This window comes from Leucopleurus acutus, assembly GCF_964270905.1.
Source record: "Leucopleurus acutus genome assembly, chromosome: 20".
Classification (NCBI taxonomy): domain Eukaryota; kingdom Metazoa; phylum Chordata; class Mammalia; order Artiodactyla; family Delphinidae; genus Leucopleurus; species Leucopleurus acutus.
This window is the reverse complement of record NC_139162.1, coordinates 56980573-57006096: the sequence shown is the minus strand read 5'-3', so window position 1 is coordinate 57006096 and position 25524 is coordinate 56980573. Positions and strand designations below refer to the sequence as shown.

At 45.0% G+C, this 25524-nt stretch overlaps 1 protein-coding gene across 1 annotated transcript; it reads left to right on the top strand.

The window, feature by feature from the left end:
• Window positions 1–7398: 7398 nt before the first annotated feature.
• On the top strand, window positions 7399–25114 carry ZFP28 (ZFP28 zinc finger protein; the record flags this gene model as incomplete). The annotated part of the gene is made up of 8 exons (XM_082861955.1): window positions 7399–7960; window positions 8399–8490; window positions 15216–15342; window positions 15452–15547; window positions 17427–17590; window positions 18310–18421; window positions 18766–18861; window positions 23380–25114. The coding sequence occupies 8 exons, from the start codon at window positions 7399–7401 to the stop codon at window positions 25083–25085; spliced, it is 2955 nt and encodes a 984-aa protein (XP_082718081.1). The 3' UTR covers window positions 25086–25114.
• Between the last annotated feature and the right edge of the window lie 410 nt (window positions 25115–25524).

Sequence of the window (25524 nt, the reverse complement as noted above, 5' to 3'; positions counted from 1 at the left end):
AGTGTGCCAAGGCCTTCACGCAGATCACGCACCTGGCGCAGCACCGTCGCGTGCACACGGGCGAGAAGCCCTACACGTGCCCCGAGTGCGGTGCGCCCTTCAGCCAGAGCGCCTCACTGGCTGAGCACCGGCGCATCCACACGGGCGAGAAGCCGTACACGTGCGCACAGTGCGGCAAGGCCTTCACGCAGGTGTCGCACCTGAGCCAGCACCGGCGCATGCACACTGGAGAGCGGCCCTACGCCTGCCGGGACTGCGGCCGCGCCTTCAGCAACCGCTCGCACTTGGTGCAGCACCACCTCGTGCACATGGGGGTACGGCCCTACAAGTGCCTGGAGTGCGGCACCACCTTCAGCCACGTGTCCTCCCTAATTGAGCACCAGAAGGTCCACACCGGAGAGAAGCCCTACCGGTGCAGGGACTGCGGCCGTGCCTTCAGCCAGGGCTCGTCGCTGACGCTGCACCGGCGCACACACACCGGCGAGCGGCCCTACGTGTGCCCTGAGTGTGGCAAGGCCTTCAACAACCGCTCCTACCTGATCCAGCACCACATCGTGCACACCGGGGAGAAGCCGTACGAGTGCGACGGCTGCGGCAAGGCCTTCGGCTTCTCCTCCGCCCTCATTCGACACCAGAGGACACACGCTGACGAGAAGGTGGGGGACACCTTTGCCCAGTTGCCACACCTGACTCAACACCTGAGCTCTGACCAGGAGGAGGAGCCTGTTGACGGTGGTGGTCCTGCAGAAACCATGGTGGACCAGCCCAAGAATGAGGGCTGAGGGTTGCCAGGGCCTCCTATAGGCAGGCACCCTGCTGAGCCTTTTATACTTTGTGCTCGGGCTCTCAGCACTAGCGGGTAGATACCCTACCATCCCCATGTTGCCAATGAGGAAACCAAGGCTCTGGGAGGCTCCGTGGAGGCTCCCGAGATCACACAGGAAGGATGTCACAGGGTCAGGACTGGACCTCGCATCTACCAGACTCACCTCCACCACCTCCCTGGTTCAAAATTCTAATTGTGACCCATGAAAGTAGACCCAAAGATATATCTGTGGGTCTCTGGTCGGCCTTTTGATCATTTTATGACTGAGTAGACATTTAGTCCACACATTTAAATAAAAGGTTCAGTTCCTTTGGTGCAGTTGGCATGGTAACAGGGAGCAGGGTCTTAAGAATAAATGTGGGGACTTCCTGGTGGTGCAGTGGTTAAGAATCTGCCTGCCAATGTAGGGGACATGGGTTCGAGCTCTGGTCCAGGAAGACCCCACATGCCGCAGAGCAACTAAGCCCATGCACCACAGCTACTGAGCCTGCGCTCTAGAGCCCGTGAGCCACAACTACTGAAGCCTGTGCACCTAGAGCCCGTGCTCTGCAACAAGAGAAGCCACCGCAATGAGAAGCCCACACACCACAACGAAGAGTAGCCCCTGCTCACCGCAAGTAGAGAAAGCCCACACGCAGCAATGAAGACCCCATGCAGCCATAAGTAAATAAATAAATAAATTTATAAAAGAATAAATGTGGATCCCTAGGACTGAAACAGTGCTTCCAAAATCAGAGAAAAATGAGCAGAGAACTCCAGGGCAGGGAAAGGTGTTTTAGAAGGAAGCACCTCTCCCCTGACAGACCTGTGGAGGGTGATTTTTAGAGTGGACCCCAGTCTTTTTTTCAGTATGAGGAAACACCTCCCCTTTCCAGATGTTTTCCCCCAACTCAAAGTCCTGACTTTCATGGTTGTCTCTGTTAGCTCTTGCCAAGTAACAAGTCGCCCAGAATGTCCATTTAGTGTTTCCCATGCAGGGTGGTGCTGGAGGTCTGGACCAGTTTCATTCGATGTTGGGAAGGGGAGGGCCCACCATACCAGCCTCTTTCTCGGACCTCTGGGAGTGTGGGAACGTGTAAGCACCAGCGATTGGCCACAGAGTGGAGGCGGGACTGAAATCAGAGCTGATCCTCAGCGGCTGTCCACACCTTGGATTTACATTACTGCCACCACCTTTGTAAACTCAGTGCCTGCAGGACAGCCAAGTGGACTGCAGGTGTTCCCACAGTTGGGATAGTCTGGCATTAGCAGCTGTGTGGCTGGCCTGGAGTCTGGGCTGCTTCTGGTGCAGTCCCGATACCTGACTTTAGTGGATCAGTGTCTACAAATCTGTGCTTGTAGTTTTGTGAACACAGCACCTGAGGGACATCTGGGCTGATTTCTTGCCTTCCCGCAGTGGAGGCAGGGCCGAGGGCAGTGCCAACAACAGTGTACTTTGTGAGCCCACACGACAGGTGACAAGTGACACCACAGCATGCTGCCTGATGGGCAGCTCCAATTGAGGAATACGCACTGACTCCTCTCCCACCCCACCCCCCTCACACCACAGCTTAGAAATGGGTCTGGGGGCCTCTACTCCAACAACTAGGGAGCATGCCCTTACCCCAACAGGGCAGTGAAAACCACAGATCAAAGAGGAGGCCCCACTCACTATCCAGGGCAGGCTCTGGTCACCGCAACACCAGTCACACCCCCTATCAAGCAGATAATGGCCAGCACACACTGAGGAAAGACGCAGCAGGCATCCATACTAAAAGCAGCCCTCGCACCAAAAGTACTAAAGCCATGCAGGCTACACAAGGACATTCCATATAAAAATAGCCCTTGGGAGTTCCCTGGTGGTCTAGTGCTTAGGATTTGGTGCTTTCATTGCCATGGCCCACGTTCAGTCCCTGGTCAGAGAACTGAGATCCTGCAAGACATGCAGCATGTTTAGCCAACATAAAAACAAACAAACAAAGAAGCCCTCTAAGACCACAGTAGATAACTGTTCCTCCTAAACCGATAGGGTAAGAGAAATATAAGTAAAATGAAGAAGCAGAGGCATCACTCCAGATTAAGAGAATTCCCCTGAAAGAACAAACAATGAAACAGACCTCCTCAGTCTAATAGACACTGAATTTAAAAAAGGAGATAATGAAAATACTGAAGGAATTGAGATATTGATAGAAATGCAGATTACTGTAAAAAGAAACCAGAAGCTATAAAAGGAACCAAGAAAAATTTAAAAATTCATTTGGTGAGATGAAAGATGAGCTACAGACAATAAATAGCAGATTGAATATGGAAAAGAATAAATAAGTGATCTGGAAGATAGAATAATGGAAATCTCCCAATCAGAACAGCAGACAGAAAGCCAAATGAAGAAAAAAGAGAAGAAAGCAATATAAGAGACCTATGGGATAATATAAAGCATGCCAATATATGCAAAATAGGGATACCAGAAGGAGAAGAAAGAGGAAAGGGGATTGAAAATGTATTTGAAGAAATTATGGCTGAAAATTTCCCAAACCTAAAGAAGGAAACAGATATCCAGGTACAGGAAGCACAGAGGGTCCCAAACAAGATGAACCCAAACAGACCTACACCAAAACGTATCATAATTAAAATGGCAAAAGTTAAAGAGGGGATTCTAAAGGCAGCAAAAGAAAAACAAAGTTAATTACAAGGGAACCCCCATAAGGCTATCAGGTAATTTCTCTACAGAAACATTGCAGGTTAGAAGGGAGTGGCAAAATACATTCAAAGTCCTGAAAGGGAAAAATCTGCAACCTAGGATACTCTACCCAGCAAGATTATTTAGAAGAAGAATAGAATAGAAAAGATATAAAGAAATTCTCAGATAAGCAAAAAGTAAAAGAATACAGCAATAGTAAAACCTAGCCCAAAGGAAATATTGAAAGACCTTCTCTAAATAGAAAAACAGCAAGACTCTATAGGAAAGAGAAAATCACAACTGGAAAGTAAATCACTTAAATAAGCCAGTGCACAGATTTTTTAAAAATCAAAAAAATTTTCTGCAAAATTTTCTGTGAAAGTGCTGATAACCACAATGAATGGCAGAAGGATAAACATGCAGATGTAAAAGAGGACATCAAAATCATACAATGTGGGGGAGGAGAGTAAGAAAATGTAGTGGGTTTATTTTTTTTCAGAATGTGTTTCAGCTTATATGACTACCAGTCCAAGCAAGTAGATATAGGAAGATGTTAACATACTTGAAAAACAGGGTAACCACAAATCAAAAAACATACAATAGATTCACGAAAACCAAAAAGAAGAGAACACAAGCATAATACAAAAGAAAATCATCAAACCACAAAAGGAAAAACAAAAAGAAAGGAACAAGAAGAAATACAAAATCAATGGGAAAACAAGGTTTAAAATGGCAATAAGTACATATCTATCAACAATTACCTTAAATGACAATGGACTAAATGCTCCAATAAAAAGACATAGAGTGGCAGTTTGGATTAAAAAAAAACAAAAAAGCCTACAATATACTGCCTACAAGAGACCCACTTTGGGGCAAAGGACACACATAGATTGAAAGTGAGGGGATGGAAAATGATATTTCATGCAAATGGAAATGACAAGAAAGCAGGGGTCACAATACTCATATCAAACAAAACAGAGGCTATAAACAGGAAAGATAAAGAAGGACACTATATAACAATAAAAGAAGAGGATATTACACTTGTCAACATACATGCACCAATATAGGAGCACCCAAATGCATGAAATAAATACTAACAGACATAAAGGCGGAAATCAATGGGACTACAACACCCCACTCACATCAATGGACAGATCTTCCAGACAGAAAATCAATAAGGCAACAGAGATCCTAAATGATACAATAGAACAGTTAGACTTAATTGATATTTTCAGGACATTACATCCAAAAGAACCCAGAATACACATTCTTTTCAAGTGCACATGGAAAATTCTCTAAGATTGATTACATACTAGGGCATAAAACAAGCCTCAACAAATTTAAAAGAGTATAGAAATTATTTCAAGCATCTTTTCTGACCACAAAAGCATGAAACTAGAAATCAACCACAGGAAAAAAAAATGAGAAAAACAACAATTACATGGAGAATAAACAACATGCTACTAAAAAACCAATGGGTCAAGGAGGAAATCAAAGAGGAAATTTAAAAATACCTTGAGACAAATGACAATGAAAACAATCATACAAAATCTATGGGAAGCAGCAAAAGCAGTTCTTAGAGGGAAGTTCATAGTGATACAGGCCTTCTTCAAGAAATAGGAAAAATCTCAAACAAACTAACCTACCACCTAAAAGAATTAGAAAAAGAAGAATAAACAAAATCTAAAGTCAGCAGAAGGAATGAAGTAATAAAGATCAGAGAGGAAATAAAATAGAGATTTTTAAAAGCAATAGAAAAAATCAATAAAACAAAGAGCTGGTTCTTTGAAAGGGTAAAAAAAATTGACAAACCTTTGGCCAGGCTCACCAAGAAGAAAAGAGAGAGGACCCAAATAAACTAAATAAGAAATGAAAGAGGAGAAATAGCAACTGATACCACAGAAATGCAATAAAAAAAAGAGAATACTATGAACAATTATATGCCAACAAATTGGACAACCTAGAAGAAATGGACAAGTTTTTAGAAACATACAGTGCACCAAAACTGAATCAAAAAGAAATAGATAATTTGAACAGAGCAATCACTAGAAATAAAATAGAATCTGTAATTTTAAAAAAAAAAGACTTCCTACAAACAAAAGTTCAGGGCCAGATGGCTTCACAGGTGAATTCTACCAAACATACAAAGAAGAACTTATGTACTAATCCTTTTTAAACTCTTCCAAAAGATTGAAGAGGAGGGAACACTCCCAAAGACATTCTATGAATCCAGCATCACCCGGATACCAAAACCAGACAAAGACACCACCAAAAAAAGAAAATTACAGTCCAATATCTTTGATGAATGTAGATGGGAAAATTCTCAACAAAATATTAGCAAACTGAATCCAACAACACATAAAAAAGTTTGTACACCACAACCAAGTTGGGTTCATCCCAGGGTCACAAGGATGGTTCAACATACACAAATCAATCAATGTGATATACCACATCAACAAAAGAAAAGAAAAAAACCACATGATCATCTCAATAGATGCAGAAAAGGTATTTGATAAAATTCAACATCCAGTCATGATAAAAAGTTATGAAAGTGGGTATAGAGGGAACATATCTCAACATAATAAAAGCTGTTTATGACAAACCCACAGGCAAGATAATACTCAATGATGAAAAGCTGAAAGCCTTCCTACTAAAATCTGGAATCTAACACAACATTGTAAATCAAGTATTTACAAGTATACTTCAATAAAACAAATAAATAATATAAATAAATAAAATTTATTTTATTAAAATAAATTAATAAATAATAAATCAATAAAATAAATTAAAAAGCTCTGAACGACTCTGACAAGACCAGCCCTAAACATGTAAATGAATAAAAGCATCAGCTAACTCAGATAATGATGAACGTTATGAAGGGGATTTTAAAAGGTATGGGGAAGTCATTCTGCATTTTACATGAGTTAATTTGAATTTTATGTTAACTAAAATAGCCTGTTTGTGGCCTGTCAAACATGCATTGTACATCTGCTTTAATTATTGAAGAAAAGGGCACACTGACCAGAAGTAAAGAATGTGTTAAAAAGAAAGGTTAAATGCCTCCCTTCCTGGGATGCCAATGCTGGTCCTCCCTCAATAAGACTCCCTTCCCAGGTGCCAAGGCCATACTGACTCTCTGTATACTCGCTGTATACGCGCTGGTCTGTTTTTGTTTAGTTTGGTTTTGGTTTTGAAACCTTGAAGAAATGTACCTCTGACTTATTTAATGTTCTTTGCTCTGACAGTATATAACACTGTGCTGAAAACCATGCTTCTCCGGAGAAATTTCTCAGAATAATCTGGGAGGCTGTCTTCTGGACTATAGTCCTCAGTTTGGCGCAAATAAAACTCTTTTCTATTTTTATTATATATTTATTGATTATTTTCATTGACAAGTGGTTGGTGGCATTTGCGGGGCTGCGCAGCCCTCTACCAGGAGATGAGAGGCTAATGACAAAAAGGAGCCAGCCCAGGGGAAAGTTTGGGGGAAGACTGCTCATTCCTGCTGGTCCCTGAAGCCTGGCATTTGGAGGATGGGTGTGGGAGGTGGGGGAGGCCCCTGTATCAGCAGAGGGGACCCACCTGAGGTGAAAGGTGGGATGCAGACCGGACACACGAAGACACGCTGTGCTCACACACACACCATCACAATCACATTCTGGACCCTGCCCTTCCCCCACCGCACATCCCCCAGTTTTGTTGGCTGACAACCGGGAGAAACGAACTCCAAGGACCACACCACCTGCCCCGCCCAGAGACATCATCAACGTCCCCCGAGGCCCCGCCCCTCGCCATAAGCCCCGCCCCGGCTTGCAACTGCTCCTGCGCGCTCCAAGCCGGGAGCGACTCCCAGAAGCCCTTGGGGCGCTGTCCTGTCTAGCGGCGCGGCCTGTACTTCCGGCCAGACTCGGTTACTATGTGGACAACCACCTGGGCAGCCGCGGTCCGGAAGGGCCAGGAGCCGCTGACTTGGGGCCGAGTCGACGGACGCTGTGTAGGCCCAGACGGGCCCTCTCCTCCACGCCCTCTCTCCTCTTGGCGCCGCCGGGACGCCGGCCGGGACTCCGTTTCCCAGAGGGCGCCGCGGCTGGCGGACGCGCTCACTTCCGGCGGCGGCCCGCCACCTGGGTTCCAGCTGGCCAGGCAGGGTGGTGGGCTCGGCGGCCGGCCGGGCGGGGCCGGCTGGGTGCCCGGCGTGCCCGGGCGGGCTGGGTGTGTTTTCGCGACCCCGGGGGCGTGTGCGCGCACGGTGGTGACATGCGGGGGACGGCGAGCGCGCGGGCCCGCGGCCTGGGATCCCCACCGCAGCGAGGCGTCCCCCGCACAAAGCCCGGAGCGGGCCGCGGCCGGAGCGCGGGGACCCCGGTTGCTTTCCCTTGCCCTGCCCGGGGAAGGCCGCGCGCAAGGCGTGGCCTCACATCCAGGGGCCAGCGGGGAGCGGCGACCACGGGGCCTGAGAATAGAGGTGAGCGTGACAGGTGGCCCGGCGGGTGGACGGGGACGAATTCATCCCCTCAGGGTGAGGGGAGGGTGGAGTCTGGGACAGGAGGCTTCTTGGGGCCCAAGTGCTGGTGAATGGCGTCCCTGGACTCCGGGGCTGTTGGATGGGGGCATCCAAAGGACTGGAAATTCAACCCGAGAGCATCAGTCCGCGGTACAGGATCACTCTAACCGGCCACCTCCCTGTTTCAGGGCTCCTAGAGAGAAGACACGCCCCCCCTACCCGTGACAGCCCCTAGTAGAGTAGCGACCACATCCCAGGTGACCCTTCAAAACTGGTCCCATCCTACTCATGCTCGAGCATTTGACGCTCCACTTGTTGAATCCGTTTCAGATTTACAGCTGTCGTTTAAGACTCAGCAGGAAGGGAGCGTGGTGTAGATCTGGCCTGTAGCTACTTCTCTCTCTTCCCCCAGCTCTGCCTTCCAGGGACACGGCCTTTGTCCAGGTGAGGAGACACAAGCAGGAGGCGGCAGGGACAGGAATTGAACGGCAAGCCACCTCCCAGGTGAGTTGGCATTTCCTCTCTCCTCTCTGAAATGCAAGCTTGCTTTTCAGGACTTAATAATGTTTATTTTCTTTCAAAAGTTTTCAATCTAAGAGACCTGTCATGGGAGCTGGTTCCCATTTCCTCACATTCTGGTGAGTGACGGGCTACAGGGACAGCCCAGGGCCTCCCTCCCTGCTTCCTCTTCATCCCACTCAGAGTTCATTCTTCATTGAAGAAACGATTCAGCCCCTCCCTGTGCAGCTTTTCTCAGAGGGACTCTGACGGAGCAGAAAGGTACTCCTTAGCACAAACAGGACAGCCCCTTGTGTTGTACCTGGTGTGCTTGGTACTCTCTTTGTGCCAGCCCCTGGAGAGACATATGGCTAAGCCCCAGCCCCTGCTCCCAAGGAGCTCACAGCCTGTGGGTGGAAAGTCATGGAAGCATACAAGGTTCTGAGTGTGAGTTTTAGGACCAGGTACTGTGAGAGTGGGCGGGAGGAACTCTTGGCTCCTAGCTGCCTGTCGGGGAAGAGTAAGGATGTGATTTCTGAGCCCCATGTTTTGAAGGGAGAGGAGAGGTTTGGCAGACAGAAGAGGAAAGGGCAGCCCTGGTGCAATATGGAAGGCTGTCTTTTCCTCACTTGATTGCGTTCCTTCTTAGAATGCTAATAAATTCTTTGTTTCTGTCAGCTGTGTCTCCTAAATATGTGATCGCCAGCTCATAAACGTATGAGCTGGGTTCCAGTTGCCCAGACTGCATAGATTACCAGTGATCTCCATCCACATTACCAAAGGCAGTGCTCAGTTCTTCGTCTTTCTTGATTATCTTTGGCACTTGACGACCATTGGCGTTTGAAATAGTTCAGGGGTTGGCAGGCTTTCACTGTAAAGGGCCAGGTAGTAAATATTTTAGGCTTTGCAGGCTGTGAGGTCTCTGCTGCAGCTACTTCCCTCTGCCTTGTAGAGCTAAAGCAGCCACAGAAAATATGTAAGTGATTGGGTGGGGTTGCGTTCCAATAAAATTTTACTTACAAAAACAGGTAACTGCCACCCCCTGAAAGAGCTCGCCCTGGCCCTCCCACCTTCCTGACTTCTCAGCTTTCACTGCTGGTTCCTCCTCACCCTCCTGACCTACAGCTGTCCCTGTGCCTCTGGGCTCTGTACTTGGCTCTCTCTTCTTGTCTGTCTGCAGCACTTTCCTTGGGGAGGTCAGCCCATTCTTGTCTGCACAGACCAGCCAAGCACTGACTTCTCCCAATCTGCCTTTCCAGCCCAAATCTCTCCTCTGAGCTCCAGGCCTCTGTGTCCAACTGGACTCCTCCACATGAATGTCGAATAGGTAACACAAACCTAACACATCCAGACCCAGGTTCCTGGGGTTCCCCCCGACAATTGCCTCTGTCTCTGTGGCAGTTTCATGCTCTGAGTTACTCAGGTCAGAAGCTCTGCTGTCATTCTTGTCTCCTCTCTTGCCCTCACCTCCCACGTTTGGTCCATTTGCAAATCCCGTCAACACTGTTTTCATGTTGTACCCAGAATCTGACAGTTATCACCACTGCCACCACCGCGTCGGTCCTCATTATCTTGCTGTTGGCCCCTTCTACTCATGCTCCCCATGGTCGCTTCCCAATGCAGCAGCCAGAGGAGTCTGTTCTGCCACTCTCTGCTCAATGGCTTTCCCAAATGAAGGCCAGCTCCTTAATGTGACTGACAGGGCCCCGAGTGACCCGGCCCCCTGAACTCTGACGTGTGCTACCACACTCCCCCATCACTCACTTTACTTTCTCAAAAGTTGCCTTCTCGTTTTCCTGATCACTGTGTCTAAAATTTCAGAGCCTCCCACCCAAATTCCTCACATCCCTCTTCCTTGCTTTACTTTTTAAGACTCTTAGCACTTTTCAATATACTATATACTTAGTTTATCTGGTTTTCTCTTGTCTGATTCTCTTGTACCACAAAGTACATTTGACACAGGCAGGGATTTTGGATTCTTTTGCCCCAGCGCCTGATATGGAAAATAGGTGGTGGATGAATGTGTGAATGTAGTCTTAAAGTTCTCCTGGAGCCAATGTTTCACTATTTAATATAGCATTACAATGATACTTTTTATACCTGAAAATGTGCATTATCTCTGATTACTTTCTATGAGTATATTCCCAGAAGTTTTTCATTCCTGTGGATTAAAGTTTACCAAAGTTACATGAAAGCAAAATACTTTAAAAATTATATGTGGATGGAACAGCAGTAGGGTCTCAAAAGCTAGAATTCTAGATTTTACTTTTTTACTTTAAAAAAAAGTAAACTTTACCCCCCTCAAAAAAATTATTACAGAATTTTCATTTGTGTATTTTAAAAATTAACTGAATTGAATTGAACCAAAAAAAATCCCTTTGATGCATTTTTTTTCTGTAAAATACTTTTTTTTTTGAACTAGTTTGTTTGTTTTAATTTTTATTCATTTGTTTGGCTGCACCAGGTCTTAGTTGCGGTGCGTGTGATCTTTAGTTGCAGTGCGTGTGATCTTTAGTTGCGGCACGTGAGATCTAATTCCCTGACCAGGGATCGAACCCGGGTCCCCTGCATTGGGAGCATGGAGTCCTAACCTCTGGACCACCAGAGAAGTCCCTCCTGTAAAATACTTTTTACTCGTTTTTTTCCTGTAAAATGTTAACACAAAGTATTTTTCTGTAAGGATAAGGTTGTTTTTTGGTTTTTATTTGTTTTTAAAGTTTATCTCGTCTTTATTATGTTTGAGAGTTAAAGCACCAGATCAATTTCATATTATCAGTACAGATTCTGTACCTGTATGTTTCCTCCATGGTGTAGTATGACCCTGTGAAACCCACTTGAAAGTCTGCACGTATGTATGATGGCAACAGGAATAAGACCAGGACCTGCACATTCTCGCTGTGTCCTCACATGGTGGAAGGGGCTGGGGAGGTCTCTGGGGCCTCATCTGTAAGGACACTAATCCCATTCATGAGGGTGGGCCTCCCAGAGGCCCCCACCTCCAAATACCATCACACAGGGCATTAGGATGTCAACATAGGAAGTTTAGGGGGACACAAACATTCAGACAAAGAGCTAACAAAAGTCATTGATTCTGTATATAAGGAGCAATCTGTATAAACTGGGAAAATGTCTTAAAAGGATATGCACATACTGTTACTTTGGGGTCCCTCTGGAATATGAGATTGGAGAGATGGGGAAGGGGATGTTTCTTATTAAGAAGAAAAATCAAAACCAAAAAAACCCAGTTGCCAAGTATAAGAAAATATTTGAACTTGTATTCTTCTCTTTAAGGGCCCCCAAATTCCAGTTTTACCAATAGCAAAGCAGTAACAAATGCTAGAAAAATAGGCAGCATTTTCTCTGGCTCCAACAGACTTATAAAGTTACTGTAAAGATCCTGTGAAGATATTTTAAAAGGTACTGTAATTTGTATACAATTTATATACTACATATAATGTATATATTTTGTTTCATTTAGTAAGGAATATCAGAAAGCTATTTGAATATCTGAAAAATTTAAGTACAAGACTTCCCAGCCAAGGATCAGGCAGTTAGAATTGTAAGATTGGAACCTGCAAAAACCCATCATTCATTCATTCATTCATTCATTCATGCTGTGCCAGGTCTCAGTTGCTGCACGTGGGATCTATGTTGCGGCATGCGAACTCTTAGTTGTAGCATGCATGTGGAATTGAACCTGGGCCCCTGCATTGGGAGCACGGAGTCTTACCCACTGGACCACCAGGGAAGTCCCAAAATCCCATCTTTTAGAATTGGGTCAGAAAAGAAGCAGAAAAGTAGCCTCTGTCTCAGCACCTGTGTCTTTGAACGCAATTGAAAATGTTTGCCAAAAAAAAAAAAATCTGCATTGAAATGTTTTGTTTGTTTTTAAACCACTTTGTTGAGGCAAGATTGACACATAGAAAGCTGCACATTTTTAATATGTACAACTCGCTGAGTTTGAGGATAAATATATACTCATGAAACCAGCACCCCCATCAAGGCCATAGACTTATCTATCAGTTCCCAAAGTTTCCTCCCTTCCCTCTTTAGTATTCTTACTTTTTTGGCAGTGAAAGCATTTAGCATAAGACCTACCTTCTTGGCTGACTTTAAGAATGCAGTGCAGGGAATTCCCTGCTGGTCCAGTGGTTAGGACTCCGTGCTTTCACTGCTGACGGCCCGGGTTCAATCCCTGGTTGGGGAACTAAGATCCCACAAGCCATGGGGTGTGGCCAAAAAAGAAAAGAATACAGTGCAGTATTTTTAGCTATAGGCACTGTGCTGTACATTAGAACTCCAGAACTTACTCATCCTGCATTACTGAAACTTTGTACTCTTTGATCATCCCCATTTCCCCCTCCACTAGCCCCTGGAAGCCACCATTCTACTCTCTATTTCTAAGAGTTGGGACTATTTTAGATTCCACATATAGGTGAGATCGATCATGCAGTTTTTGTCCTTCTCTCTGGTTTATGTCACTTAGCATATGTTTCGAAATGTTTGGGTTTTCATATACCTAAATATTTCCACTGCTGAGTCTCGCGCAGTTTTCAAAACTTGAAGGCATTTAAGGAACCGCAGGTGCAAAATGCAGGTCAGTGACAGATCAGGGTGAACAACCCGGGGAACGAGAGCCAAGCCTGCCTAGCGAGGTAAGCTCTTCTGCCAGCCACTCAGCCAGCAAATCCGTTCCTCTGCCTTTGAGGCTGGGTGCACTCACTTGAGGACTTGCTGCTGTGAGCTGGCCTGCATTTGAGCACGTCTTTGCTCAAGGCTGACTAAGCAGTTCCCGGCTGTTTCCCGCAAGTGTTACCAGGTGTTTTCCGTGTTTTGTGGGGCCTTGGCGTCTCCCGCTTAGGAGAGCCCTGCATCGGGACTTCACCATCTCCACACAAAGCAAGATACCACTCACAGAACCCTTTACACAGTTCAGTTAAAAATCTTCAAAGTTGGTGCAAGTTAAAGAACGTGTGATAGTATTATATATTATTCAACAGATAACAAATCTCCAAGGCGCTTTCGTTGCTGGTAGAATTTAAATGGAAAGGTTGAGCCGCGGGTCAAAGTCGGCAGAGCGAACGCTCATTTGGTGTTTACAAGGCACCTCACATTCTGAGCGCTGTGCTTGTGCTATCCTTTTTAACCCATGGCACGGTCTGTGAGGTTGGTTTTATTGATGTTTCCCTTTTAAACATGGGCAACTGAGACGTAGAGGGGTTAAGTAACTAGCCGAGGTTTCAGAGCTGGTGAGTGGACAGAGTCCTTAATTCAGCCTTCGGGGTAGTTGGATTTTTTTGCTTCCTGATTTGAGTCTATGCTTTTGAAAATCCCAAGGCTGCCAGATATTTAAATATACCTTCTGTTAGCCTCAGATTCTGGGGGTCAGAGTTTGAATTGAATAAATGTTCAAAATACATTAGGATGTATCAGCATTGTACACTGAAATCATAAAATTATGCCACATAAAATTCCACCAGCAGTGCATGAGTAGCAGACCCAGTCGTAAACGGGCTTGCAATGCCTCCTCGATACTTGCCCGCTTCTCTGAGATGGCACCTTGATTCTTTTTTTGTAATTGTGGTGTAGTTGACAACATAGTGATTCACAATTTTTAAAGGTTATACTCCACTTATAACTATTATAAAATGTTGGTTGTATTCCCTGTGGTGTACAATACACCTTGATTCTCAAAGGCATCTTATTAATGAAAAGCTTTATCGTATTTTTCATTCTAATTATACACTCATCTTTATTTCAGAAAAAAAGAATTCGGTTAGTTTGTTTTAAATGAACATTCAACATGTGATGAACACTAAAAGCAAATAGAAATCCTTAGAACACAGTTTGGGGTTTAGTCATGTGATGTTCACCTCCAGGTTTATTTCCCCATTCTTTTTTTTTTTTTTTTCCCCGGGAGAAAGAAGAATTTATCATTACTTGCAAGAAGTGATGAGAACACTGGGGATCTTTCCCAAAGCAGTGTCTCCTGTTTCCCCATTCTTGTGCTGATCCAGGGCACTTGACTGTCCTCATGGTAAAAAACGCTCTGGTGCCTGTTGTGCGTGGAACAATTTAGCCTCCATTGTTTATTGTTTCTAATTGATGTCACATATTTCTCTTGTGTGTACCTCCTGTCACCAGCACAAAATTGCCAGTTCTCCGAGGGTAGAGGCTCTCTATTTTTCTCTTTTCTCTGAAGTTTACAGTGTAATGAGGCCCGCTGTCCAGTAATTAACTAGATTTCCACATCACTGGGTATTTTCCCTTACATGTATAATCTCCTACCTAAAATGAAGAGGGGGTAACCCTTAGGCCCCTATATTAACTTGCAAGGACTGCCATAAGGAGAACACCACAGGCTGGGCAGCTAAAACAACAAACAGTATACCGTTCTGGAGGACAGAAGTTTAAGACCAAGGGGTGAGCGGAGTTGGTTTCCCCTGAGGCCTCTCGTTGACTTGTAGACAGTCGTCCTTTCGCTCTGTTGTCACATGGTCCTCCCTCTGCGCTCACCCATCCCTGATTTCTTCCTCCTCTTAACAAGAATACCAGTCAGATTGGATCAGGGCCCAACCGTGTGACTTCATTTAACTTTTAGTCACCTCTTTGAAGGCCCCGTCTCCAAATACAGTCACCTTCTGGGTATGGGGGGTTGGGGCTTCGACGTGTGCATTTGGGGGGCAGGGCCTGAGCACTGGTCCAGCAAGAATGTGCTTTTGTCGTTTCAGAGCTTGGTGACATTTGGGGATGTGGCTGTAGAGTTCTCCCCAGAGGAGTGGGAGTGGCTGGACTCTGCTCAGAGGAGTCTGTACAGGAGTGTGATGCTGGAAAACTACAGGAGCCTGGTCTCGCTGGGTAAAAGCCCCCCCTCCCTCCTCATCACCACACCCTGCACCGTCCTCTTCCTTCAAGCCAAGGACAGACCCACAGCATGACCACGTCCCGTTTCTTCTTACATATTTAGGACTTTGTGTTTCTAAGCCCAAAATGATCTCTTCACTGGAACAGAGGAAGGAGCCCTGGGCGGCGAAGAGAACGTTGACAAGAGGCGGGTGTCCAGGTGAGCGTGGGAGACCCAGGTGGGGTGAGGCCATGGCAGTCGCAGCTCTGCGCCTTCAGACACCTGGGATCATCAGCAGCCTTGAGCCTCTGGCCTGGAGGGAAAATCTAGGCCTGGGCTTTGCAAATTCTCCTTCTCCCCATCTCTTCTCTCCACCTCTGCTTCCCCCCCCACCAAGTGTAACTTTTTTGTTTGTTTGTTTTTGTGGCCACGCCACGCAGCCTCTGGGATCTTAGTTCCCCAACCAGGGATCAAACGCGCTCCCCCCTGCAGTGGAAGGCAGGGTCCTAACCCCTGGACCACCAGGGAAGTCGTGTTACAATTCTTGTAACTCTTGTCCTGTCCTCTGGATCTCATGTTTTCCCAGCACCCGTCTTACCCTTTTGCTTTTCACACTTACACAGTCGTCACTTTCTTTAAAAATCTTCGGCTGATTCTGATGTAGGTTTTACTATCTTATTTCTCTTTGATGAAATGACTTTCATTTACAGACTTCTTTTAACTGATTGTTACTGCACGTCAGCTTTGAGTGAGCCCACCAGGTGCTGGCTGGGAAGATGAGCGTAAGCTGTTAGAAAACTAACCATCCCGTAGGGGCGATAAGACATTTCTATACACTTAAGTGCAGTAGAAAGTACTGTCCTACATATGATTGAAGGACACAGAGGAAGAAAAAAGTTATTCCCTAAAAGGGAAGAAAAAAGTTATTCCCGGTTTCAAGCCAGGGAAACAAGGTACAAGAGTAGAGCCTTGAGCAGAAAGGTGAGAACGAGAAGAAAGACATTGGTAGTCCAGGAGAGGATTTGTGTTGAGCCGTGATCCGTCTGGGGTCCAGGCGGACTTCCCCCGTGCAAACAGGCTGCACACAGGTGGGCGACTGGCTCTCAGAAGGAAAGGACACTGATTCTGATTTGATGGTATGTTCCTGCAGATATTGTGATGCAGATATCATCATATTTATACCACTTGGGAGTACAGAGATTTCAACCACAACACTATTTCTGGAATAGCAAGTTAACCAAGTAAGACAAGGAATCAGAATTACAGATTTCTTTTGGAGGTTCCTGTAATAGGAAATGACTACCATTTCTAAAGAATTGAGAATCTTGTAAGACCTCTTTGTTCAAACCGTACTTCGGCAGAAAAGTTTGTATCAACAGGACAGTTTACAAACTCTGACGACTCACATGGGTCATCGTATGGCCCAGAAGAACTGGAATGGCGTTTTGGGGAAAAGTTTTCCATTTATCATGGTACTAAATCACATTCTCTGAGCTAGTTTTCTGAGACAGAACTGTTTTTTCCCCTTCTGTTGACCCTTCTTCTGTTGCTGAGACTGTAGTTGATTTTGAAGACTTGTACTTTTAAGGCCAGAATCTGAACATTGGTTAGTTAGCATTGTAATCAAAAAAAAAAAAAAGGAGACGTTAGTTTTTAAAAAAAAAAAAGAAGAAATTTTTGCTAAATAAAATGGAGAAAGAGTCAAAGTGAGACTTCCATAATAGCGCTGAGATAAGGATCATATAGCGTTTCCTTCAATAGGCTCTGCCCCTCTTTGTCTATTTTGGCCACATTTTATCTTAGATTTAAATCTCTGTGAGCTCTCTCACCTCCTGCACTTCGATCTCTTTCTCCAGTCTCCTGCTAAAACCATAACATGCACTACTTGGTCAACCTTTAGGTGTGAAAACTCACATTGTGTCCTTTAGGGTTAAAGCTACACAAATTTGGGAATGGAAGGCCAGTTGGTCATATAAAACAGCTTTCGAAACAGTATACTTTTTTTGAGGATTTCTTCCCATCTGATTACATTTTGGAAGATTTCTTCATACTGGTGTATAATCGAAGAGATATTTACCTTCTTAAAAATATCTTTTAGACTCACGGGCTCTGCCAAAGACCAAGGAGTTATCTTCAAAGAAGAGCTTCTGTGAAGAAAAGTCATCCCAGGCGGTGCTAATGGAGAGGCCCACAACCTACAGTCTGGAGTGCTCCGTTCTAGGGGAAGACTGGGGTTACAGTGCTGTGTTGGAGAGGCATCTGGTGAGTCAGGGTGTAAATGGAGGGGGAGACACGCTTACAGATAAGTTGCATGAGGCAGACTTGGCAAGATTCCTAGTAAGGTACTTACAGAGGCAGTGCTGATGACTCCCAGGAGCTTCCTTGTGTCCTTCACAAAGAAACCCTTCCTTAGGAAAGCGATCTTGTCTGCAGTAAGTGTGGGAGAAGTTTCCGTTGGAATCCAGGGCTGCATACCGACAGAGTGTCCCCCCAGAAGAGAGAGTACCTGCAGTCTTGATACACACAAGGGGGAACACTGGGTCACAGCAAGTCGTAAACAAGTCTGTTTAAATCAGAAATGTTCGACTTGTAATGGATGTGAGAAGACTTTGAATAGGATCTCAACCCTTCCTTTTCATCAGAGATTTCATATGAGAGAAAAACCCTCTGCAGACTTAATTGAACAACGTGTGTTGAACGTCAGGAAGCCTCCATGAACTTCAGAAAATCCATACTCTCTGTACCTTCATTCGCCTCCAAGAAATTATAGATTCTCCATGGCACAAACAGTTTCCCCTATTTTTCTTTTCTTTCCCCCTAAACATATACGACATAGCTAGCTCAGTCGTCATGTGACCGGCATCACTCAGAACCTAGTGAAAATTCTTGGTACATCACAGCATGTGGATGCAGCCCACCCCACAGAGCCATCGTGGGTTCACGAGCATGGTTTGATGAGAAACGTGTTTGTACCATTTCAGGGCTTGGTGACCATCACGAACATGGCCGTAGACGTCTCCCAGCAGCCAGACCCAACTCGGAAGAGTTTCTGTAAGAATGTTGTGTGGGAGGACCACAATCTGGGGGCAGTAGGTAAGGATGTTCCTCTCCGAAATCTGAAACTTCAGGAGCCCCCATTTTCGTTCCTCAGTTTGGAATTGTATGTGGGGGTGGGGGGTGGGGGGGTGGCAGGGTTGTCTTCCAAAGCACTGGGTTGAATTTTTACTCGCAGTTCTTAAGAGTGTGACGTTTGTAGAGTTGAGAGTTAGTATCTCTGTCATACTTGAAGCATCAACTTCAATATCCTTAAAATACTCTTCACTTTTCTTCCTGGTCCTTCTGGTAATAAAGCGCTCTTCCTTCAAAGCCAAGGAATTGGTTGTCCATTTAAGAATGCCAAGGGTATGACTGAAACCCCTGTCTTTTCCCATGTGCAGGACATTGTGTGTCTGAGCCAGACTTGGTCTCTTTGCTGGACCTTGGGAAGAAACCCTGGGTGGTGAAAGGAGAGCTGGCAAGAGGCCCGTCCCCAGGTGAGCGCGGGAGGCCTGGGGTGGAAATGCCACTGCAGGCCAGAGTGTAGTTCTCACCAAAGAGGCCAGGTGCTCCCTAACGTACAGAGAAAGCCCACCACGTCCTCGGGTCTGGAAAGAAGATTGAGATCCGAGCTTTGAAAATTACATTGTTCTCTCCTCCTCCTCCTCCCCTCCCCTCCCCTCCCCTCCCCCTCCCCTCCCCTCCCCTCCCCTCCCCTCCCCTCCCCTCCCCTCCCCTCCCCTCCCCTCCCCCTCCCCCTCCCCCTCCCCCTCCCTCTCCCCCCTCCCCCTCCCCTCCCCTCCCCCTCCCCTCTCCTCCCCCTCTCCTCCCCTCCTCCCCTCCCCCTCCTCCCCTCCTCCCCTCCTCCCCTCCTCCCCTCCCCCCCTCCCCTCCCCTCCTCCCCTCCCCTCCCCCCTCCTCTCCCCTCCTCCCCTCCCCTCCCCCTCCCCTCCCCCCCTCCCCTCCCCTCCTCCCCTCCCCTCCCCCTCCCCTCCCCTCCCCTCCCCCCCTCCCCCCCTCCCCTCCCCTCCCCCCCTCCCCTCCTCCCCTCCCCTCCCCTCCTCCCCTCCCCTCCCCCTCCCTTCCCCTCCCCCTCCCCCTCTCCCTTCTCCTCCCCTCCTCCCCCCTCCTCCTTCCTCCCCTCCTCCTTGCCCCCCCCACCTTCTCTTGGTTGATAATTCTTCCCTGTAGCTCTGCTCCTGTCCTTGGCCACTCAGACATGGATCAGCCACTTGGTTCCTTAAATGATCTCTTCCAGACCCCGAGGGTTTCTGGAGCTGTCTTCCAAAGGTCTGATGTTCGTGGTCACATGGCCACTCACTTCGTGATGCATCCATTCCTGTAAGAACCACAAATTGAAGGAGGGAGCCACTTGGCTTGACATTGGCAGGCAATTGGAGAACGAGGGAATTTACACTTCTGTCCTCAGCCATCAAATATTTACATCAAATATGACATGTGCATGGATGACTTGCATAAACCAGAGCTTGTGAAATTCCCGACATGGCCTTAAAGAGGCAAAGGACAGGGTTCCCCCCAGAGAATCCTTGTCTGGGTTGGAGAGGGTGGGCAGATGGATTGCAAGAAGACGCGGGTGGAGGGCCGTTTCTTCGATACACAAGGAAGGAAAAGAAACTTCTTTTGAAAATAATGGTTTTCAGAAAGTGTAATCCTGTCACCTGTCTGGGAAAGGAATAGAAAATCATAACCCGTAATCACAATATGTTGACAACTTTAGGCCCTTCAAGCCCTGATGAACACATATGTTGTTTTACATGGTAGAAATAGAGTTTGCGTTCTGTCCTGCGTACCAGTGTTTTCACGTGAGTTCCATGTTCCGTGTGCCACTGCTCAATTAGGTTGCGTCACATTTCTTGGTGTTAAAAATATAATAGGCACCTTTATGTTAGTGAAGGCTGTACATTTTGGGGATGGCTGTATCCCTGGAAGTGAAAATCTGCTGAGCTCTGAGAGTTTTCTGTTCTAGTGACTCTAGCAATGGTCAGATGACTAGATGTATGGGTTTAATTGCATCATCATAGCATTGGGTAGTTTGGTGAAAATGTTTAGCTTATTATTTGGTGAAAGATTATAGCCTAAGGTTATTTTTTTATTATGAAAATGAGTTGAATACTTTCCTCAAATTTTGTTATTGTCTTTATCCTTTTGTAAAATGTCCCTCATTTATATCCATTTCTCTATTTGTGTCTTAAATTTTTTTTGTTTTTGATTTTTTTTTAATATTTGGCTGTGTCCAGTCTTAGTTGTGGCATGCAGGATCTTTCATTGCAGTGCGCGGGCTTATCTCTAGTTGTGGCGTGTGGGTTTTCTCTCTCTGACTGTGGTGCATGGGCTCCAGAGCATGTGGGCTCTGCAGTTTGCAGCACACGGGCTCTCTAGTTGAGGTGCACGGGCCCAGTAGTTATGACCACGCAGCATGTGGGATTTAGTTCCCTGACCAGGGTTTAAACCCACATGCCCTGCATTGGAAGGCGGATTCTTTACTACTGGACCACCAGGGAAGTCCCTATTTTTTTGTTTTTTGGGGTTTTTTTTCCTTTTTTGGCTGTGCTGCACAGCATGTGGCATCTTAGTTCCCCAACCAGGGATCAAACCCATGCCCCCTGCAGTGGAAGTGCAGAGTCTTAACCACTGCACTGCCAGTCCAGTCCCAGTGGGGTTTTTTTAATGTGAACATTAATTTTTTAATGTATTGTTTCAAACTATCTTTTACATATGGTAATAAGTATTTTTCTTTTCACTAGAATTTTTTAAATTGTACATAAAATTTTCTAAAATTTTATATAGTCTAATATATTACTACTTTTATGATTTCTCCTTCTATTTGTATCCTTAGAAAGTAGACAGAAACTTCACCTAAGTGGCTTTCTAGTATTACAATATATGGAAATACCATAATTTACTTAACTAATTTACTGTTGAGGATATTTGAACCTTTAGGTTTTTTCTGGTTTTCACCTGTAATAAACTGTGGTCCAGTTTGTTCATATCTCTTTGCATGATCAAAGTATACATGTCTTTTAAGTTTCATGAACATAATAACAGGCTGTAACATCATTGGTAAACAATATATGAGAATACCTGTTTCCATACATCTTCACTAATAGTATTTTGGGTTTTTTTTTTAATATTTTCCAAGCTGTGGGGTGAAAATTGAGTTTTGTTTAATTTTTATTTTGCAGACTACTTGTGAGGTTGTGAATACATGTGTTTAAATCCATTCAGGGTTTATACTCTGTTAGTGATGTCTTCATGCCCATTGCCCACATTTCTGCTGGGTCATATTTCCTTGCCTGTATATAGCATGAATGTAAATCCTGTTTTATAAATGTGATATTTTTTCCCCCAATTTCCTGTGGCTTGAAAGGTTGCATGTGGTGTTTCTTGCTATCCAGTATTTTAGATTGGTAGCTTCATTTATAGAAGCTTTAGCTTTGATTTTTGTTTCATTCATGGTTTTTTGTTTCTGTTAATAGATATATTACTCCCATTTGTACTGTACAACAAATTTGTTTGGTCTTGTTTCTGTTGCTTATTTAATTCTTCCTTGTTTCTCTCCATGAATACATTATTAAGTCTTTCTATCCATGAACACAGGATGTCTTTCCATTTATCTGGCTCTTAATTTTATTAAGCAGTGTTTGTAGTTTTCAGTGTACAGTCTTGCACCCTTTAAGGTAACTTTTTTCCTCAATTTATTCCTTCACTGCTATTTTTCATGGAATTATTTTCATAATTTCCTTTTCAGATTGTTCATTCCTAGTGTATGGAAATACAGCTGATTTTTGTGTGTTGATCTTGTATACTGCAGTTTTGATGACTTGATGTATTAGCTCTAATACCTTTCTTGTGGATTGTTTAGGGTTTTCTATATATGGGATGATGTCATCAGCAAGTACAGTTTTTTTTTTCCTTTCTAATTTGGATGCCTTTTATTTCTATTTCTAATTGCTCTGGCTGGAACTTCCCAGGTATCTTTGTCTTGTTATTGACCTAAGAAGGAAAGCTTTCAGTGTTCAGATGCCATTAAAAAAAAATACTTTATTTTCCTTTTTTAAAGATCATCTTTTCCCAAACATCTGGCTCTCTGCATCATCTCTCTCCCCAACACCACTTTTATCTCTGTACATTTATTGTGATATAGCTCTACTTGCACAAGTTTTTGGTACATGCTAAGTGATTTAGCAAAGGGATTTCAGACATAATCATTCCTCCCTGCAAGCTTGTAGTCTGAGGTAAGCCATATACCCGATCAGTGGTGTGTATGATATAATTAAATATAATATCAGCACTCACTATTTTTATAGAAACAGTCTTTCCAGAATGAGAAATTCCATTACTTAAATGGCCAGAGAAGAAGTGAGGATTTTGTCAGGCTTGCAGAAGCAAGCAGGTCAGTGTAAAAATGATTTCTATGTGACCGCTGAACTTTAGCCATCAGTTGGCACTGTAGGTTCTGTTGAAATCAGTCAAATAAGATACAGTTGACAGAAACACCATTTCTGGTTGTAGGGGAGTGATTGGGCTTTCAGGACTCTTAATGAACGTCATAGAATACACTGTCCTTTTGTGTTTGGTGTACTTCTTGGAACAACTTTGGTGACATGATGACTGCCCTGGCATCAAAGCTGCGTAGCCAGGGGTGAGAAAGGGTGAAGAGAATGACTGTCATAGACTGTATTTTTAGGTGATGTGATTACAGAACATTTTTCCGACTCCTGATGCTTCTGATGTGTGACTGATTCCACATACATTTATCTTTTTTTCTATTCACCTCTCTGGGTTCCTGTATGAATCCAGTCTGGGGTCGTCTTACATACATTGTAGACTGCATGTTCACATGTTTTAGAGGTGCACAGTTTATGTGGTTTAATTAGGGTTTAATTCACCAATTAGTGAGTTTCTTCACGGTTTTCCTTTTAGTAGATTCCTTTTCTCCCAGCCTATGATAAAAGAAATGTTTGTCTCTTGTTTATTTTCTTGATATCTTTCAGGCCAGCAGTCTATACATGAGACCCAGGAGTTATTTCCGAAGCAGGATTCATTTGCTGAAGTGGTAACGGACAGAACTTCAAACACTAACCTAGAGAGTTCCACTTTCAGAGGAAGCTGGGATTCTGAGGGTCTGTTTGAAAGGAAGCTGGCAGGTCAGAAGACACAATTCAGGCAGGAGGCAGTCACTCACAACAAAACCCTCTCTAAGGAAAGAGAGTGTCCGTATAACAAATCTGGAAGATGGTTCCACTTGGACATTTCAGAAGAGAGAGTTCACCGCTGTGATTCAGTTAAGAAAACTTTCCCCCCAAGTTCAGTGGTAATAAAACATGCAGGGATCTATGCAGGAAAAAAACTTTTCAAATGTAATGAATGTAAGAAAACCTTTACCCAGAGCTCATCCCTCACTGTGCATCAGAGAATTCATACTGGAGAGAAGCCCTATAAATGTAAGGAATGTGGAAAGGCCTTCAGTGACGGCTCATCCTTTGCCCGACATCAGAGATGTCACACCGGCAAGAAGCCCTACGAATGTATGGAATGTGGGAAAGCCTTCATACAGAACACATCCCTTATCCGTCACTGGAGGTATTATCACACCGGGGAGAAACCCTTTGACTGCATTGACTGTGGGAAAGCCTTCAGTGATCACATCGGACTCAATCAGCACAGGAGAATTCATACTGGAGAGAAGCCCTACAAGTGTGATGTGTGTGACAAAGCCTTTAGGTATGGCTCATCCCTGACTGTCCATCAGAGAATTCACACAGGAGAGAAACCGTACGAATGTGAGGTGTGTAGAAAAGCCTTTAGCCATCATGCCTCACTCACTCAGCACCAAAGGGTGCATTCTGGAGAGAAGCCTTTTAAATGTAAAGAATGTGGGAAAGCCTTTAGGCAGAATATACACCTTGCTAGCCATCTGAGGATTCATACTGGTGAGAAGCCCTTCGAATGTGGGGAATGTGGTAAGTCCTTTAGCATCAGTTCCCAGCTGGCCACCCATCAGAGAATTCATACCGGAGAGAAGCCCTATGCTTGTAAGGTCTGCAGCAAAGCTTTCACCCAGAAGGCTCACTTGGCACAGCATCAGAAAACTCACACAGGAGAGAAACCCTATGAGTGTAAGGAGTGCGGGAAGGCCTTCAGCCAGACCACACACCTTATTCAACACCAGCGAGTTCACACGGGAGAGAAACCCTATAAGTGCATGGAATGTGGGAAGGCCTTTGGCGACAACTCCTCCTGCACTCAGCACCAGAGGCTTCACACTGGCCAAAGGCCCTACGAATGTATTGAATGTGGGAAGGCCTTCAAGACAAAGTCGTCCCTCATCTGTCATCGCAGAAGTCACACTGGGGAGAAACCTTACGAATGTAGTGCGTGCGGCAAAGCCTTCAGCCATCGGCAGTCCCTTAGCGTCCATCAGAGGATTCACTCTGGAAAGAAACCGTATGAATGCAAGGAATGCAGGAAAACCTTCATCCAAATCGGACACCTCAATCAGCACAAAAGAGTGCACACGGGAGAGAGACCCCACAACCATAAGAGAAGCAGAAGGGTCTTCAGGCAGAGCACACACTTTGCACATCAGAGAATCCACACTGGAGAGTCACCTGCACGCCCCTCTTTACCTGCTACATCAAATCCTGTGGATCTGTTACCCAAGTTTCTCTGGAATCCACCCTCACTCCCATCACTATAGTCCTGAGACATTGTGGCTCAGATAGACCACTCCAGCAGTTTAAAACCTGTTCTCTCTCTTTCTGTCTATTCTGTTCTTGTCCTGTACAAGTTTATTCTTCACATTGTTGCAGTTAGAACGTGAAGATTTTTGTTTTAAGTGAAAATAGAATTCATTTACTCCTCATGTAAACACTTATGTTGAGATCCTTCATATTGATGAATGCATAAGATGTGTGTAGCACAATGGCTGGTCCATACTAAGCGTTCAGTAATGTTAGCTCTTTTAAAAACATTGTTTTCAGACATTGAAAAGTTACCATAGGCAACTCTGACTGAAAATGATGCATAGAATGAAGCTAAGAGAAGCCGGATATTAGATCAGGAACAGGCGTTTCAAGACAGTGAGGCTTTGCCCGTTCTGGTTTAAAACTTGATTCCATAATGTTGAGTTAGTATTA